This window comes from Zalophus californianus, chromosome 1 (assembly GCF_009762305.2).
Source record: "Zalophus californianus isolate mZalCal1 chromosome 1, mZalCal1.pri.v2, whole genome shotgun sequence".
Classification (NCBI taxonomy): domain Eukaryota; kingdom Metazoa; phylum Chordata; class Mammalia; order Carnivora; family Otariidae; genus Zalophus; species Zalophus californianus.
Genome location: NC_045595.1, coordinates 59,329,817 through 59,345,291, shown reverse-complemented (window position 1 = coordinate 59,345,291; position 15,475 = coordinate 59,329,817). Strand labels below are relative to the sequence as shown.

Here is a 15,475-nt window from a genome sequence, read left to right as displayed (position 1 = left end):
CAAGAAACAAGGTCTCAAATACACAACCTAACCCTACACCTCAAGGAGCTGGAGAAAGAACAGCAAATAAAGCCTAAACCCAGCAGGAGAAGAGAAATAATCAAGATCAGAGCAGAAATCAATGAACTAGAAACCAAAAGAACAGTAGAACAGATCAACGAAACTAGGAGCTGGTTCTTTGAAAGAATTAACAAGCTTGATAATCCCCTGGCCAGGGGTTTTCTTATCATTTCTCTTTTCTTATCAAAAAGAAAAATGACCCAAATCAACAAAATCATGAATGAAAGAGGAGAGATCACAACCAACACCAAAGAAATACAATTAGAAGAACATATTATGAGCAACTCTGTGCCAGCAAATTAGATAACCTAGAAGAAATGGGTGCATTCCTAGAGATGTATCAACTACCAAAATTGAACCAGGAAGAAATAGAAAACCTGAACAGACCTATAGCCACTAAGGAAATTGAAGCAGTCATCAAAAATCTCCCAACAAACAAAAGCCCAGGGCCAGATGGCTTCCCAGGGGAATTCTATCAGACATTTAAAGAAGAATTAATACCTATTCTCCTGAAACTGTTCCAAAAAATAGAAAAGGAAGGAAAACTTCCAAACTCGTTTTATGAGGCCAGCATTACCTTGATCCCAAAACCAGACAAACACCCCATCAAAAAGGAGAATTACAGACCAATATCCTTGACGAACATGGATGCAAAAATTCTCACCAAAATACTAGCCAATAGGATCCAACAGTACATTAAAAGGATTATTCACCACGACCAAGTGGGATTTATCCCTGGGCTGCAAGGATGGTTCACCATCTGCAAATCAATCAACATGATACAATACATTAACAAAAGAAAGAACAAGAATCATATGATCCCCTCAACAGATGCAGAAAAGACATTTGAAAAAGTACAGCATCCTTTCTTGATCAAAACTCTTCAGAGTATAGGGATAGAGGGTACATACCTCAATATCATAAAAGCCATCTATGAAAAACCTACAGCGAATATCATTCTCAATGGGGAAAAGCTAAGAGCTTTTCCCCTAAGGTCAAGAACGCGGCAGGGATGTCCACTATCACCACTGCTATTCTACATAGTATTAGAAGTCCTAGCCACGGCAATCAGACAACCAAAAGAAATCAAAGGCATCCAAATCGGCAAAGAGGAAGTCAAACTCTCACTCTTTGCAGATGATATGATACTGTATGTGGAAAACCCAAAAGACTCCACCCCAAAACTGCTAGAACTCACACAGGAATTCAGTAAAGTAGCAGGATATAAAATCAATGCACAGAAATCAGTGGCATTCCTATACACCAACAACAAGACAGAAGAGAGACAAATCAAGGACTCGATCCCATTTACAACTGCACCCAAAAGCATAAAATACCTAGGAATAAATTTAACCAAAGAGGCAAAGGATCTGTACTCAGAAAACTATAAAATACTCATGAAAGAAACTGAAGAAAACACAAAGAAATGGAAAAACATTCCATGCTCATCGATTGGGAGAACAAACATTGTGAAGATGTCAATGCTACCTAGAGCAATCTACACATTCAATGCAATCCCCATCAAAATACCATCCACTTTTTTTCAAAGAAATGGAACAAATAATCCTAAAATTTGTATGGAACCAGAAGAGACCCCGAATAGCCAGAGGAATGTTGAAAAAGAAAAGCAAAGCTGGCGGCATCACAATTCCGGACTTCCAGCTCTATTACAAAGCTGTCATCATCAAGACAGTATGGTACTGGCACAAAAACAGACACATCGATCAGTGGAACAGAATAGAGAGCCCAGAAATGGACCCTCAACTCTATGGTCAACTCATCTTTGACAAAGCAGGAAAAATGTCCAATGGCAAAAAGACAGTCTCTTCAACAAATGGTGTTGGGAAAATTGGACAGCCACATGCAGAAGAATGAAACTGGACTATTTCCTTATACCACACACAAAAACAGACTCCAAATGGTTGAAAGACCTAAATGTGAGACAGGAGTCCATCAAAATCCTAAAGGAGAACACAGGCAGCAAACTCTTCAACCTCAGCCGCAGCAACTTCTTCCTAGAAACACTGCCAAAGGCAAGGGAAGCAAGGGCAAAAATGAACTATTGGAATTGCATCAAGATAAAAAACTTTTGCACAGCAAAAGAAACAGTCCACAAAACCAAAAGACAACCGACAGAATGGGAGAAAATATTTGCAAATGACATATCAGATAAAGGGCTAGTATCCAAAATCTCTAAAGAACTTATCAAACTCAACACCCAAAGAACAAATAATCCAATCAAGAAGTGGGCAGAAGACATGAACAGACATTTTTCCAAAGAAGACATCCAAATGGCCAACAGACACATGAAAAAGTGCTCACCATCGCTCAGCATCAGGGAAATCCAAATCAAAACCTCAATGAGATACCACCTCACACCCGTCAAAATGGCTAAAATTAACAAGTCAGGAAACGACAGATGTTGGCGGGGATGCGGAGAAAGGGGAACCCTCCTACACTGTTGGTGGGAATGCAAGCTGGTGCAACCACTCTGGAAAACAGTATGGAGGTTCCTCAAGCAGTTGAAAATAGAGCTACCATATGATCCAGCAATTGCACTACTGGGTATTTACCACAAAGATACAAATGCAGGGATCCAAAGGGGTATGTGCACCCCAATGTTTATAGCAGCAATGTCCACGATAGCCCAACTGTGGAAAGAGCCAAGATGTCCATCGACAGATGAATGGATAAAGAAGCAGTGGTATATATACACAATGGAATATTATGCAGCCATCAAAAGGAATGAGATCTTGCCATTTGCAACGACGTGGATGGAACTGGAGGGTGTTATGCTGAGTGAAATAAGTCAATCAGAGAAAGACATGTATCATATGACCTCGCTCATATGAGGAATTCTTAATCTCAGGAAACAAACTGAGGGTTTCTGGAGTGGTGGGGGGTGGGAGGGATGGGGTGGCTGCGCGACAGACATTGGGGAGGGTATGTGCTATGCTGAGCGCTGTGAATTGTGCAAGACTGTTGAATCACAGATCTATACTTCTGAAACAAATACTGCAATATATGTTAAGGGAAAAAAAAGAAGAAGAAGAAGATAGCAGGAAGGGAAGAATGAAGGGGAGTAAGTCAGAGGGGGAGATGAACCATGAGAGATGATGGACTCTGAAAAACAAACTGAGGGTTCTAGAGGGGAGGAGGGTAGGGGGATGGGTTAGCCTGGTGATGGGTATTAAAGAGGGCACATTCTGCATGGAGCACTGGGTGTTATGCACAAACAATGAATCATGGAACACTACATCAAAAACTAATGATGTAATATATGATGATTAACATAACAATAAAAAATTTAAAAAATAAAATAAAAAATAAAAATAGTATCGATATATTATTGCTTCTTCACTAAGTATCTCAGAACCAATAAAACAACTTTAAAAAGTGGCAGAGATTCAGAAATTAAGAATGGAAAACTCACTTTTTCAAAACCTTCCAAAATTCCCCTTGACTATCTTGAGAATTTCATAGAGATAAAAAATTAATAATAATCTCGGTGTGGACACCAATTTGTTCACAAATTTCCTATTTAGCACTGAAATCACAGATATTCACTGGACATCTGCTATTGCCGAGATATTCAGAAATCATTAAATGTTAATTAATAGAGCGTCTAGACCAAGGTTACAATCATGACCTCGCTCCAGCACTTCTCAGTATATGGGACCTCAGACAAACCCCTCTCCTTTCCACCTCAGCTTCATCGGGGACAGAGCAGTGAAGATGCCCCTGCCCCAGGACCACCGTGAGGGGACTCCAACAGCCAATCCAGGGCCTCCAGAGCCCCTGGCAGCGTCAGTCCACAACAATGCAGGTTCCCAAGCACCAGTACCTCACGAGGCTAGCGCTGGGATACTATATTAGTTATCCACCTCTGACCACAGCAGGGGAAAATGACATACAAGTCAGTCAATGGCACATTATAAACTCAGGGCCTGGGAAACACAGGCACTAAAGAGCCCCTAAGAGGCTCTCACATGGAGACAGAGTCTAAGGAAACTCCTGTGGAATGAATGATGCTGTCGCTGACTTCTGAATGAGCCAAGCCAGGAAAGGAAGAAGAGCAAAGAGGCCCAGGTGCACAGTACCCCACAGTGCCAGCTCAGAGCCAAGAGCGGCAAGGGGTAAGTTCTAGAGACGGAAGTAGCAACCCGACCCCTGAGGGCCTCTCAACACCAGCCTACAGCTCTTGACTAGACTCTGTGAGTTGAGGGGACAGCCTCTCATATGAGTCCTCATAACACCTAGAGTTCAGAAGGGCAGCTTCTTAAATCCCAGTGAAATGGCAATTACGTTAGAGCCAAAGGAGTGAGGTGACCATATCTATAACAGGGTGGGAAGAAGCCAGAGGAAGGACATTTCCTTCGGAAAACTACACAAATTCTCTTCCGTGTTTTAAAGATGAGGAAACCGAAGCTCGAGGACCTGTGTGTCGCCTGGACCCCCCCACCGGGAAGTAGCTGTGCTCCCAGGGCTGGTGCTGCCTGTCACCCAGGTGGTAGGGAGGCAGCATGCTCAAGTAACCGGATGGCTAGCAAGGCCTTCCCCGGCTGGGAGCAGCAACCCCACTGCACCCCAGAGAGCAGGGTGGTGTGAGCTCCAAGGCAGAGGCACAACATGGCCACCCAGACCCCTCAATGGTCTGCCCATAGGGCTGTGCGTGCAGTCTCGAGAGGCAGACCATCAGTCCCATGCCACCATGCAGCCAGATGACCAGGCCTTCACATGCCCAGAATCCCTGCTCCAGACTACGGCTGTGGTTTCCTCGCCCCCCTCCCCTACCCAGGCCCTCAAGCCCCGCCCCCTGCTCACAAGGTGAAACACTGCTCCGCACAACAAGACAGAGAGAGGAGTGAAGACAGAAACAAGGGAGGGGCAGGCTCAGAATTCAGGACAAAGGTCAAAGAGAGAGGGAGACAGACTTGGGAGACATGTGCTAGGAAAAGCCAAGTAAAACACTAAAAATAAATAAATAAATAAATAAATAACTGAATGCTCCTCAAGGGAAGCACTTCAGAGATAAGGGAGGAATTAAGGGTCAGAGGCAAGAAGTGGCAGAAGAGTCCAAAAGATGCCACTAGGCTTGGCAGCCATGGTCCATGGGCCAGTAAGACTTCACTGTGCTCAATTAATTTAACCTATAACCAGACAACTTCTGAAGAGGGCAGAGGAAGGAAAGACATGCTTTGGCTTCTCTAACACATGACGAGCGTACACATCTTTGCAGTGTCCTGAGAGAAGTAAACCGAGCAGACCTGGGCGCCGGCTATGCTGTCGGACCACATGCGCCTTCATGCTGTGCTTGGAGGTGAAGAGTCTGTTACAGTTGGACACCGGGCAACGGCTTTTCGGAGCACCCACGTCCTGCAGGTGTTTCTTGGAGTGAATGTAGAGGCTGCTACGGGCAGAGAACCTGGCACAGCACCCTGGAACAAAAAGACCAATGAGTGGTAAACCTGAGGATTCCCAAGAAACCAGTGCTGACATTTCCTCCCACTGGAATCATAAGACAATGCATGCCCATGCTCCGGCCACTGGCCAGGGACAGACACAATACACCTTCGGGCAGCATCACAAATGTAGGGGCCAAGGCAGGCTGCCCCCAAGCCAGGCCTCTCTGGCAGGCAGATTATGCCGGCTGGAAACAAGGCCCAAAAGATCGGGAATAAACTTTGACATCCCTCTGCCTACTGTCTAAAAGAATTTAGATGGAGGACATGCTCCAGGAAAAAAGCTACCACCACAGATAACTACATTATAATACAAACTAGGTATGGGGGACGGGGAGGACCTAGCAAGGCCTGTTTGATCAAAGTCCACTCTGTGTCCCATTGTTTCTGTGGACCAGCAAACACTTGTTCACCAAACATTTACTCATTTTCATTTTCCTGTGAAATGCTTTCCTTCCTTCTGAAAGTCCAGGTCCCTACCCACCCTTCTCTGTAGCTCGGGATGACGTATATACTTCATTTTACCTGTCTCTGGAATCTCATGTCTGTGTGGGTTTTCCATACATATGAAATTAAATTTTATTTTCTCTTAATCTGTCCCATGTCAATTTGATTTAGTCCAGCTAGAACAACCTTGAAGGACAGAAAAAAATTCTTCCTCCCCGACACAAGGAATTAAATTTGAAAGCAAACTGCATTTAAAAGGAGATAGCAAGTTCCCCATCAGTTGTGTAGAAGACACATAACCTTGACAAGTTAACTCTGGGCCTGTTTCTTCACCCACTACACAGGGTTGCTGGGAAAACTAAGTCAAATTCAGTGTTAAACAACCCCTTAAAAGTCCAATTGCTAAAAATTTTACCAGTTATCTGTACTTAGCTACTACTATAAAAACTGGAACTCTGTGACATTTAGAGTTGGAAACTCTCTCAACAGATCACCAAAGCCAATTCCTCTCATTTTACTACTGAGAAACTGAGGCCCAAAGGGACCAAGCAAATGACCCTAAATCAGGAGCACAAGTGAAGCCCGGAAGTGGCACTGCCTTGCTGACAACTCAACGGCTTAGCTAGAGTCAGTCAGGCCACAGACCTGCACGTATGTGTCAGGTGGGAAAACAAGACAAATTAAAAAAATACCACCACCTTCCTCTTGGCCTAACCTCCCACTGCTGAAGCTCTGCACCACAGGGACACACAGAGGGGAAGCACAGTTCTAGGCAGCTACAAGCCTGTGACCTGGTAGGGATGTGTAAACAACCAGCTGTCCTAACGAAGGGCAAAATAAAACCAGTGCTAGGGCCATGGAGTGTTCTAGAAGCAGAAGAAACAGTGTGCCTCTTGAGAGGAGAGAAAAAAGGTTTCAAGAGGTGGGTAGCATTTGAGGTGACTGGGTCTTGACAAATGGTAGGGGCCACACAGCAGAGCAGGAGGGTGTGCAGGCCGAGGAACTGCCATCCAAGGCGTGGAGGCCACGAAGCAGGGTGGGCAGAGCTTGGACTCTGGAGCCCAACTCTAGCTCAGACCCTACTGGCCGTGTGCCTTATTTATTCTTTCTGGGTCTCCTTTTCCTTTTCTGTAAAGCGGGAATGACACCCGCCTCACAGGGGTTATGAAGACTACACATAAACAATTCCAACCTACAGAGTGCTCACACAGTGCCCACGAAAGTGGAGCGAGCATCACTGCACTTGTGGCAGCTTCTTGGGATGGCAAGGTGGAGCTGCTGGAGTCTAGGGCCTGGGGGGGAGGCCTATTTTAGGAAAAGAGTCTATTAAGACAGAATATGGCCAGATGACTAAGGGTGTTGGCTGCCTCTGAGAAGAGTTTTGAACTTATTTCATTTTCAAACAAAGCTTCCAGCTTGTTTCCAGGTCAGGCTCATGAGAGAACATTTGGAAAACACACGAGAACAGATGCCTCCAGGCTCACCCCCAGGTGCACTGTCTGCAATGTGTGCTTTGCTCCACACGGTGCCTAGGGGTACTCTGTACCTGCAATGTCCCTCGGCCCCCTTTCCAGCCGAGGGACTGGAGGAGTCCTCCACACAGACTTAAGGGGGCACAGCACAGGGCAGAGGCGCCGAAAACACTGCTTACCAAACTGCTCTGCCGAGGACAGGGGTCAACCACAACAGGGATGTCTGCCACCCTGGTCAGCAGTGGTTTCCATTTTAAAAAATACTTGCTAACTCGACAGAGAACAAAATACTCATTTTCATTTATACATCCTTTGATGGCCAGCAATGTGACCATTCTTCCACGAGTGTTAATGGCTGTCTTTTCCTAACTGCAACAGTATCTACCGAGACTTGTAACCATTCTTAACAAATCAAAACTATTAATACGAGCACCCCACATTTATACCAAGTTACCCCCACCCAGAGGAGAGGCAGAAGCAGCCCATCAATGACAAACGCCATGGGAATCTCCTCAATTCCCATCTACCACTTACAGGAGGACCACACACATCTTCCGACCTCTACTCTGTATGCCTTGACTCTGTATACACTGCCACAGCATACTAGTAGAGGTGACGCCGCCGCGGCCACCACCACCACACACACGCACGCGCACCACCCTGCCCTCCCTCATACACACTCACCTCTGTGTGGCCCTACCCTCCCCGTCTCCTCCAATTACTATGAAAAGATGGGTGGTGATGGTTCTTTGACTTTTTGTTGTTTTTAACTTTTTATTATGAAACATTTCAAACATTACAAAAGCAGAAAGAATGGTCTAGTCACCCATATTCAAGAATTATCAACTCTCATTAAAAAAAAAAAAAAATCATCAACTCTCAGCTGACCCAAACAAGGGTCCTAGGATCCTCTCCCGAGGCTCCTGCCCTCACCTCCACTCCCTGGAGAAGCGCGCTCTTCAACCAAGCACCAATGGTCACCCCATCTGCACCTGCCTCTACCAGCTCAACACACTCAAAGTTCTCAAGGCTCCAGTTATTGCAAGGCAGAAACCACCCCTCCTCTGTAGCCAGCTACCACCCCCTTACTCTTTCCCTCCCTCACAAGCCACCGCCTGCCTTACCCTACCCCACCGCTCAGAACACTAGAGCAGGGCTCTGCCTGAGCTACTCCACCGAACTTGACCCTCACCCTGCAAGACCCCAATGACCCTGCTGGAGGAGCCCATGGTCCTCACCAAACTGCCGCCCCTCAGCACTCAGGACGGACCCTCTCCTTTCCCAGACATCCTCCTCTCTTGGCTTCAGTGCTACCAAGGCTACACTCTTCCCATTCCTTCTTAGGCCCCTCCCAGGGCACCCCTTCGACTTTTCAACCTGAGTTTGTGGCGGTCCCCAGGGTTTTTGTCCTAGGCCTTTTTGGTTTCATACCAATGGTAACAATGGCAGTAGCTGACATTTGCTGTTTTCTGTATGTCTCTATTAAACCTGTTACCTAATAGGGCCCTCTCACAACAACCCTGTGTTACGACCACTTCAAAGATGGGGAAGAGAGGCTGAGAGTGCTTGAGCCGCTTGTCAGAGGCTATAGAGCGACTTAAGCGGCAGGCTTGGGATTGGGGTCCAGGAAGCCTCAGGCCTTCAAACACCACACTCCTCCGCCCATCTTCAGTGTACACCAATCCTTGAGCGCTGCACCCACTTCCATGGCTTAGATCATCACCATGTCTGCCTCACTCCCAGCCCACCTCGCCACCAACCTCAGCAAGCAGTACATCCGTGCCTCCTGAGCATCTGAACTTGGAAAGCCTGTGGGCACCTAAAATGCAGCACATCCTCTTCCTCCAACCACCAACCCTGTGTGCCTACCTCAAGTGAGATGCTGGCCCAAACTACTGCTTCACCCAAAACCCCTACTCCCAAATCTATCACCAAGCACTGCTGGTGCACTGTCTAACTCCTGTCTCTCTCATCTGTGCCCTCTCTCCCTTCCCACTGCCAAGCCCCAGTTCAGGTGCCAATCATCTCTCCAGGAAACCAGACTAAGCCTAAAAACTCAATCATGGTCCCATCACTCCCCTTCCCTGAGCACCCAGCCTGCTGCTCTCACCATTCTGGGAGATGCCCCTACACTGGCCTCTCCTGCCTCCTCTACCCCTGGATAGCTCTGCCTCCTTCTTCAGCCAGCTGGGAGACCACTCCCATGCCCCCATGCTCTAGGAGCAGTCTGGGTGACCTGTGTGTCCCCACAGCACCCTACAGGTACTGGTCTACCTGGCATGCCCCAACTGGAGCTCTGATGACAGGAGGAACTGTGTCTTGGTTAAATCATCTGTATTATCTTCATTACATTCTAGGAACCGGTCTCAGCTTCAAATTGGTCTTTATTATCCCTTTTCCAGATAAGGAAACTGAGGCCCAGAGAAGGTGGCCTGAGATCATCACCTGAGGGAGGGGGGAGCCAGGAATGAGACTCACAAGCACACACTGACCTGCTCTGCCCTCCCACACACCTGCAGCACTTACAGTAGGCCAGCACACACGAGCCATGGGGCACACTTCTGCCCATGAATCATGCCTTCGCTGTGCAGAGAAAAAACATCTGAATGCCCTTTTTAAAAAAGCTAGCCTAACCTGACTGCTGTCCAATCACAGCATGCATAGCTACCATTTATTGAATCCGTGATAGCTGCCAGATGCCAAAACAGGCATTTTTCACAGCTTATTTCGCCTACTCCTCACAACCACCACATTAAACAGGTAATAACTAGAGCCACAGATCTGGCGAGTGCACTTCAGACCCAAGAGTCAAACCAGGTCTGATCCTAAAGTCTGTTCTTTTCAATACACTGCTCCCAAGATAAAACAATTAACTAAAACCGGCCAATTAAATCTAATGCTGCAACTTACACTCACCTTGTCTTGAAGCAAATAAAACTTACCTTTAAACAACTTAAACTTACAACAACATGGACACATGCTAGTTTACAGCTCAAAGTAATATATTAAAATCTACCTTCCACGGGACACTCGAATGGCTTTGTGCCCAGGTGGGTGATGCTATGGCCTTTCAGGTGCTCTGCTCTCGTGAATGACTTCCCACAGCCTTCAACAGGGCAGGTAAACCTCCGGTCATCATCGTGTTTCCTGCCAGAAGAGAAAAACAGGGAACATTGATTATTCACACAATCCGGAGATACCAGACCTCAGAGGTGATTCTTTGTTTAAAATTCTGCAAATTACAAACTCTTAGCATTTAAAGAAAATGATCAGTACATTTCAGAAAATCTTAATTCTCTCTAACCCATGTGAACAGGTTTGCAATTTAGCTAACCCTGTAATTAGGAATTCTGCTTTAAGGACAAGGCTGACTGGAGAGTCAGACACATCAATTAGTGCTGCTTCAATCTAGGAACACACAGCTGGGTCCCAAACTATTGATGAAGCTTTCAATGTTCAGAAATTCTGGTAACAAACAAGGTTTCCAAGCTGCAGAGGGCAAAGAGAAACATGCACAGAAAATCAACTGCAATGCTAAAAGGACCCCTTCAAGCCCATGCATAAACACAGTTCTTTCCTAAGTAACATTGTTATACTTAAAACCCCTCAAATTCCCAGCTGTGCAAGCATGGACAAACCACCCAACCTCCCTGTGTCCCAATGCAAACCAGGAAGAGTAAGAACATCAAAGCCAGAGTCATCGTGAAGGTTAAAGGAGACACATATGTAAAGCGCTGAACATCACCTGCACATAAGCAAAGCCCTCCAAGGACGTCGTTATCAGCATGGAAATTTTCGAATGACATCAGGAAAGTTTTTCTACAATGTTAATTATTTCTAAATATTGAATTGTATATGAAATATGCAAATTACATTTAAAAAACAACTATACCTAGAAAAACTTGACATTAGGTGATCAGATTCTGAGTGGTTTTCTTTTTACAGTTTTCTGAACTTTCCAAACTATCTACAATGGGCTCCCTTCCTTATAACTTAAAAATCGACAGATATTTAATCCATAGGCTTCTGCTACTGACAACTCATTTGTTCCTATATGGCTAATTCAACCAAAATGTAAAGATTACCTTTTGTGTCGTAGGAGTTTAGACATGCTGGTGAAGGTCCAGCCACAACTGTCAGAGTCACAAATAAAAGGTCTTTCACCTTAGGAAAGAAAAAAATTACGCCACATAATCATAAATGCAAGCTACCACAAAGACAAATCTTAGGTGCCAATGCTCTATTCTCTAGCTCATTACCTGTATGACTTCTCAGGTGAATTTTCAGGCGACAGGCTTTGTCATATTGTTTGCTGCACCCAGGAAAGGAGCAAGAAAAGAGTTCTTGTTCCCTGAAGTGAGCTCGGTTATGGGAAAACAGAGCACTCACTGTGATGAATGTCTTCTCGCAGCCTGAACAAAGAAAACACAAACCTTGTTCACTGGTGTGACAAAAATCCCATAACACAGCTAAACTAGTCACCCCTCCAGGACACTATTCACACTGAAGCAAACAAGAAAGAAAATCAGTCAGAAGCACCTCCAGAAAGTTACAACCATGTTACAACCATTATTTTAATAGTGGCTAAGGGCACCCAATAAGCACACGCAGGCCACCTGCTGTGATACGACTTAGATAGGAAGCGAGTGATCAAGGGAAAGTCCTCCAATCACAGCCACGTGCTCCCCAGTTTCCACAGCACAGATGTTTCTCGTGAACTCAAATGTCAACGCTGTCTGTCTGTGTGAGACCAAGGAAAACCCAACAAGAGATATTAGATACTAATTCTAAGGATTTAGTATCTTAGGATACTAAGGATTCTGTCTGAGAGGGTTGAACTTGGAAGGGCCACAAACCATTGTTCTATCCGAGACTTTGCCCCTCCACGTGATGCTGTGTCCTCCAAAATTACGAATGTCCTCCCTGACATCCTCTGCAAAGGGCAGCAGCCCCTGCTGTCACCTCGTTTCTCCTTTTCCTTTTGCTTATTTCACCAGGGTTCCCTGCTGTGAAAGGAGGCTACCAGGGTCTTCATTCACATGGCCTTTTCCTTCACTCCCATCTTCAACTCCAGTTCAGCCACCAGAAAGGAGCCTACCTCAGCAATCCCCAGACTTTCCACATCAATAGCTCTCCTTTAACAAAAAGGTTCAGGCTTAAATAGAGTAGAAAATGCCAGGTTGCAAGATGCTGACCAGGTATCTCTGCAGCAGCTCTTCCCAGAGTCTGTAACACGCTACCATCGTGCCTATACACCACCAAGCGGATACACGCTGCACATCGAAGCACGAGCCCCAGGAACCCTACTCACCCTCGCAACACTCAACTGGGAAATGCTCCTCTTCCTAAATGCCCGAAAATCATCCTCTTCCTCCTCTTTGGCATAAAACTGCCCTCCCTTCCCACCCCCCTCATTCCCTATTTTGGGCTTTAGTGTATTCACACACTCCAACAGGTAAATTGCTCTGCCTTACAGAGAACCACCCTCCCTGCAATCAACAGTCAAGCCTTTTGATCCTGCCTCTGCAATCTTTCCTACGTGGAACCCCCTCACCATTCCCACTGCCTCAGCAAACTCAGGTCTAGAACATTTAATGGGGCTTCACTGGTCCCTCTCCTGAACCCACCCATCCTGAACACCACTGATCATCCAACCCAAAAATCCCTGATCTTCCTAGTACTATACTTAGAATGATGCTCTTTGTGCATTTTACTAGGGAGCAGTCTATAAGCCAGATTCACAGTGTATTACTGAGAAGGTTCTGAAACAGTGGTTTAAACCTATATTCTCCACAAAGAGGGATGCAAAAGACCATTCACAAGCATGTGGGGAAAAAAATATTAGAACTTATTAATACGTTTTTCATTTCACCCTTTCAAAATCCCTACTACATTTAAGTGTATTTTATAACAAACACATTACTATGAGAGCACTGCACAAATATAATGCATCAATACACACGCAGGGCGCATGCTAGGCACACAGTTGAGGTTCTGTTTTAACGAAGAGGACACGAAAGGTCCCTCCCCCTCTACTGGGCCCTCCCACATCCTTCCAACTTCACTCTCCACCTCACACCACCACCACAGCCCGCATTCCCTTCCTTGGCTTTGCTGTGTCACCCACCAACACTGCCTTCCACCCCAGCTCAAGCAAGCCACCTCCTTCCCAGGCAGGAATCTTCTCTTCCTCCTGTGCCTCCCCAGGCACCTAAATCTGCCTCTCCTGGTGGAGTTCACTGTTTTGGAGCCTGCATCCCCTCCTACTGCAGGCAATGACAGAAGGGAAAGGACCCTTCACTGGATTTTACCCACATTACTGGGCCTCAGACTCTTCATCTGTAAAATAATTTTTAGAACTTCCAAAACTGTGAAGTCCAAAGAAAATAAAAGCATAAAAGGTCAGAAAACTGCAATGCACCACACACCTGTGACTATCCCCTCAGGGCCTTGGGGTGTTGCATCTGGCCAGATTCATCTGTGCCACCTAAATATCTGATAATTGAATGTCTAACTGATGAAAGACCCAAGAAAACAGACACCTGACTCATAAATCAAATCTCTAGGAAGATGCTTTATCACCTTCATTAACCTGAAGCACCTCTAAGAGGGACTTGTTGCCTCCACCGCGGGGAAGAAAGGCTGTTAGTGCTACCTTTGTCGAAATCCCCACAGCAAGGCAGGGTTGAAGTGTCAAATCGAAATCACCTGAAAAGAACTGGAACACAAACACCAGAGTGCTCCGTTCCCGCCCCTCACTCTTGGCCCACGGAATTTAAAATCCTGCCCAACTGAGCAGCCGAAGGCAGGGCGACGCCGCACCCACTCTGGGCAACTGAATTTGGACCTGGGGCCCTGGGCGCCCCCCGAAGCCCGCCCGCAGGCCCGTGGTGCGCGGTTACCGGGAAAGTCACACTTGTAGGGCCGCTCGGGCTCGAAGTGGGTGCGCTGGTGGGAGCTGAGTTTGGCGTGCGTGGGAAAGCGTTCGGAGCACACCTCGCACTTGAACAAGTTCTCCTGCTCGTGGCCCTTCATATGCGCCTTGAGGTTGTACACGGTGGTAAACTTCTTCCCGCAGCCGCCCACCGGGCAGCCGAAGGGCCGCAGCTTGTCGTGCGACTGCAGGTGCCGCTTGAGCTTGTAGGAGGTAGTGAAGGCCCAGCCACAGCCGTCCAGGGGGCACTTGAAGGGCCGCCGGCCCTGGCTGCTACCGTGCGTCAGCAGGTGCACCTTGAGCTGGTGCTTCTTGGCGAAAGAGAGCGCGCACTGCGGCTCGGGACAGCGGTAGCCCGGGACACCAGAGCCGGGGCCCTGGGGACCGCGGCGGCCCTCGGCCAGGCTCGCGGCCTCCTCGCCCGGCGGCGCGGGCGGGCCCCGGGGAGGCTGGCAGGGCTGCGGCGGCGCGGCGGCCAGCGTGAAGACGCCGTGATCGAAGCGCACCAGCAGGTCCTGGCTGTTGATGGTGACGGTGCCCGCAAGGGCCGCGCCGGACCCGGGGGCGGCGGCTGCGCCGCTGGGGCCCTGCTGGGGGCAAGGCATTGGGCTCGCGCCAGCGCCGGGCCCGACCTCCCGCCGCCCAGGGGCCTTGGCCGCGGCGCCGCGCGCCACTTCCAGCAGCACCACGAAAGAGTCGCCACCGTCCTCGGGGGGCGGGGGGCTCGGCCCCGGGGCCGCCGACGCCACTCGGGCCTCCCCGCGCAGCGGCCCCGGCCCGCCATCTTCGGGACCCCGCAGCAGTAGCAGGCGGCGGCGCGCGAGGCCCGGGCTAGACGGTGGCCCCGGGCCTCGACGCAGTCGGCCGGGGCCGCCGCCGCCGCCGCCATGTTGGGCTCCGCGCGCGGTCGGGGCGGCGAGCAGCTTCGGAAGGTCCATCTTGGGCCCAGTCGCGGCGTCCCAGCCGCCGCCTCGGAGGAAGCGCGGTCCGCCCCGCCCAGCCGTGCGCGACGCCGTGCGGCCGCCGCGACAAATCGACGCCAAAGCCCGGCGCGGAGCGAGACCGGACTCCGGCCCGGAGCTGCGCGTGCGCGTGAGCCA

The 15,475-nt window shown here is 48.2% G+C and overlaps 1 protein-coding gene across 4 annotated transcripts in view; it reads right to left on the bottom strand.

Moving 5' to 3' along the window:
- ZXDC (ZXD family zinc finger C) overlaps positions 1-15,418 on the bottom strand; it is a 105,423-nt gene extending 90,005 nt beyond the window's left edge. For all 4 annotated transcript variants that reach the window (XM_027583204.2, XM_027583206.2, XM_027583203.2 and 1 more), the window contains exons 1-5: positions 14,344-15,418; positions 11,701-11,853; positions 11,527-11,605; positions 10,458-10,588; positions 5,328-5,498 (exon numbers count right to left, since the gene is read on the bottom strand). In XM_027583204.2, coding sequence (XP_027439005.2) covers positions 5,328-5,498; positions 10,458-10,588; positions 11,527-11,605; positions 11,701-11,853; positions 14,344-15,313 — 1,504 coding nt within the window. In that variant the 5' untranslated portion in view covers positions 15,314-15,418. The remainder of the gene's footprint in view (positions 1-5,327; positions 5,499-10,457; positions 10,589-11,526; positions 11,606-11,700; positions 11,854-14,343) is intronic.
- Positions 15,419-15,475: the final 57 nt, after the last annotated feature.